At 50.7% G+C, this 2,933-nt stretch overlaps 1 protein-coding gene across 1 annotated transcript; it reads right to left on the bottom strand.

Annotated features, from left to right (window-relative positions):
• Positions 1–1,133: 1,133 nt before the first annotated feature.
• On the bottom strand, positions 1,134–2,283 carry POU3F4 (POU class 3 homeobox 4). The gene has a single exon (NM_001194259.1). It carries the CDS (start codon positions 2,217–2,219, stop codon positions 1,134–1,136), a length of 1,086 nt encoding a protein of 361 aa, NP_001181188.1. The 5' UTR covers positions 2,220–2,283.
• Between the last annotated feature and the right edge of the window lie 650 nt (positions 2,284–2,933).

The raw sequence follows: 2,933 nt of genomic DNA, 5'->3' as shown, positions 1-2,933 counted from the left end.
AAATCGCCGCTGCTACTTCGCACTAGTTTACAAACCTAATAGGCTTCTCTATTCTGCCCTTCCCAGGCACTCCACCCCGGAAAAAAATATATAACCAATATCATCATCAACAACTTTCTTCGTTGTATTCTCCTCCTCATACAGATTTGGAAAGGGGGGTGAGTAGATAGGCATCTCTCTCCCCGCCTATTCCCATTCATCTCCTCCCTTTTCTAAGCAATTAAAAAGCCATCAGCTCAACGAAGTAGTAATAATAATAGCAATAATAACATGGAGTGGTCGATTAGATACAAATTATCTCACAAATATTGTGTACAGATTGTAGTAAAACACCTCAGACATTTAGAAACGCTATAGAAGTTTTTTAAAATGCAAAACTAGTCTATTGTAAAACAAATTTCACCTGAAATACAGCTGCTATAACCAAGGCGCTGAAAGGTTATTCAGAGGCACACATCTGTCTTCCCAATCCCTCCCCCGCCCCACCCCGCCCCCACGTTATCCCACTCCTTGTTCTTCCTAGAGAGGAGCGACCAAACAAACCTTACTCTGAGTAAACAATATATATTGATCAGCAGAAAAGGCTAAAGGGAACTGTTGCCCGGGGAGCCAGGAATATGAGATCCCAGCTTGGACTGCTTAATATAAATGTGTATCAGCATTGAGAAGCCTGAATGCGAGAGTATGTGTTTCCTTTGTCAACAGAAGTTAGAACCTCTTAGGAAAAGGAGAGGAGAGGAGAGGAGAGAGAGGAGAGGAGAGGAGAGGAGAGGAGAGGAGAGGAGAGGAGAGGAGAGGAGAGGAGAGGAGAGGAAAAGAAAGGAGAGGAAAGGAAAGGAAAGGAAAGGAAAGGGATGAAAGGGAAGAGAATGGGGAAAGGAAAGAAAATGAAATGAAAGAAGAGGAAAGGAAAGGAAAAGGAAGAAGAAGGGAAAGAAAAAGAAAGGGGAAAGGAAAGAAAAAGGAAAGGAGGGGAAAGAGAGAGTACGAGAGAACGAGTGAACGAGAGAGAGAGAGAGAGAGAGAGAGAGAGAGAAATAATAAAGAATGCTAGAATGAAAGGAAGAGAGTGAGAGAGAAAGAGAAATCCGCGCTGCTCCCAGTGCGGCCGGCCGCCTCCTCGCTTCCTCCAGTCAGAGATCATGGCAAGACGTGTCTGTTTTCACGGTGTGCGAATAAACCTCATGTGGCTGCTGATCCCCTGGCGGAGTCATTCTTTTCTCTTTTTGTCTTCGATTACAGAACCAGACACGCACCACTTCTTTCTCCAACTGGAGGCTGTCTGCCAGCGAGGAGATCTCCTGCGCGGCAGGCTTGGGACACTTGAGGAAATGCGTCTCCAGTACGCCCTTGACACTCACCTCGATGGAGGTCCTCTTCTTGCGCTTGCGGCCCTGTGCAGCGATCTTGTCAATGCTGGTCGGGCTCCCTGTGGACGAATCAGCCTCCTCCAGCCACTTGTTCAGCAGGGGCTTCAGCTTGCACATATTTTTGAAGCTCAACTGCAAGGCCTCGAACCTGCAGATGGTGGTCTGCGAGAACACGTTACCATACAGTGTGCCCAGCGCCAACCCCACGTCGGCCTGCGTGAAGCCCAACTTGATTCTTCTTTGTTTGAATTGTTTGGCGAACTGTTCCAACTCATCAGAGGTTGGCGTCTCTTCGTCGGAGTGATCCTGGCAATGGTGCGAGCCCAGTTCGCCGTGGTCCGGGGGCTCTCGGAGCACCGGGTGCAGGCTCTGTGCAGAGGCGGCAGCTGGAGGTGGGGTGAGTCCCCCGTGTTCCAGCATGCCACTCACGGTGAAGCCAGGCTGCGAGTACACGTTGAGGGGTTGGCCGCTCGACGTGATAGACGGGTTCGGTGCCGGGCTCGCCCCCCAGGCGTTGGGGTGGTTAGTGTGCGGTGAGTGGTGGGCTACGTGTGGCGAGCGGTGATGGATGATCGCACCCAGTTGCAGGTCTTCGCGCCCGGGCTTCACGTCCTGCTGGTCCAGGGGGCTGGCGGCCAGGGTAGAGGACCATGGGCCCCCGTCGCTCAGACTGGTCACCCAGTGATGCCCCAGGGGATGCCCATTGCTGGGAACTCCCTGCAAGTAATCACTTTGGAGAAGTTTCTGAGGGTTGCGGAAAGGACTCCCCTGCTGCATGCCCGCAGAGTCCGCATGGACTAGGGAGGTGGAACTGAGAATGCTGTAGGGATTCGAGGCAGCTGTGGCCATGGTCGGTGAGGATCCCCTACTAGTTATAATGTGGCAAAGGGAGCAGCTTCAGCCTTTGACATCTACGGTGCGGGGGAGCCAAAGACGCTAGCACGGGTTACCGGCACCCACTACGGCCAATCGCAGCGCGTCTCGGCCTGGCCAGGAGTAAGCCCGGCCAATAGCGGTGCGGGAGGTCGGGCTAGCTTTCCAAATTAGGCTGGTGAAGCTCCGGAGTTTCAATGAGACCCAAGCAGGAAGTGAATCAATCTTTCAGCCCCATTGGCTGCCTAGCGCAGAGTGGCGGCCGTACATTTGATTACCACTCCCCCACCCCGGGGTTTATGTTGATGGGGAAAAGATGTGAGGGATGTACTGTGGGGGTGGGGGTGGGGGGGCAGTTAGGGAGTGAGGTGGAAAATTAAGGTTGTAGAACTCCTTTTTGATTATTTAGATTAAATAAAGAAAAAGTAAAACAAGTTTAAATGTCATTTTGATCGCAGTGAACAGGGATTTTTCAGACTCACTCGGCGGTCTGGGCCGGCTAGTTGTGTGCCTAGGACTGCAAAACAAAACGTCGCTACAAACTTTGAGCAAAGTAACGTCTTTGATTGAACCCAAAACCAATAAAGTTGAAATCAGTGATTCCAGTAAGAACATTTCAGTTTATTTCATTGTATTAAGGACCTCGATATCAAGATCTGAAAGCTTCTAAAAGATGTCCTGTTCTTTCAA

The sequence above is a fragment of the Macaca mulatta genome, chromosome X (assembly GCF_049350105.2).
Source record: "Macaca mulatta isolate MMU2019108-1 chromosome X, T2T-MMU8v2.0, whole genome shotgun sequence".
NCBI lineage: Eukaryota > Metazoa > Chordata > Mammalia > Primates > Cercopithecidae > Macaca > Macaca mulatta.
Note: the sequence above shows the minus strand (reverse complement) of the source record. Positions and strands in the feature narration are given on the sequence as shown.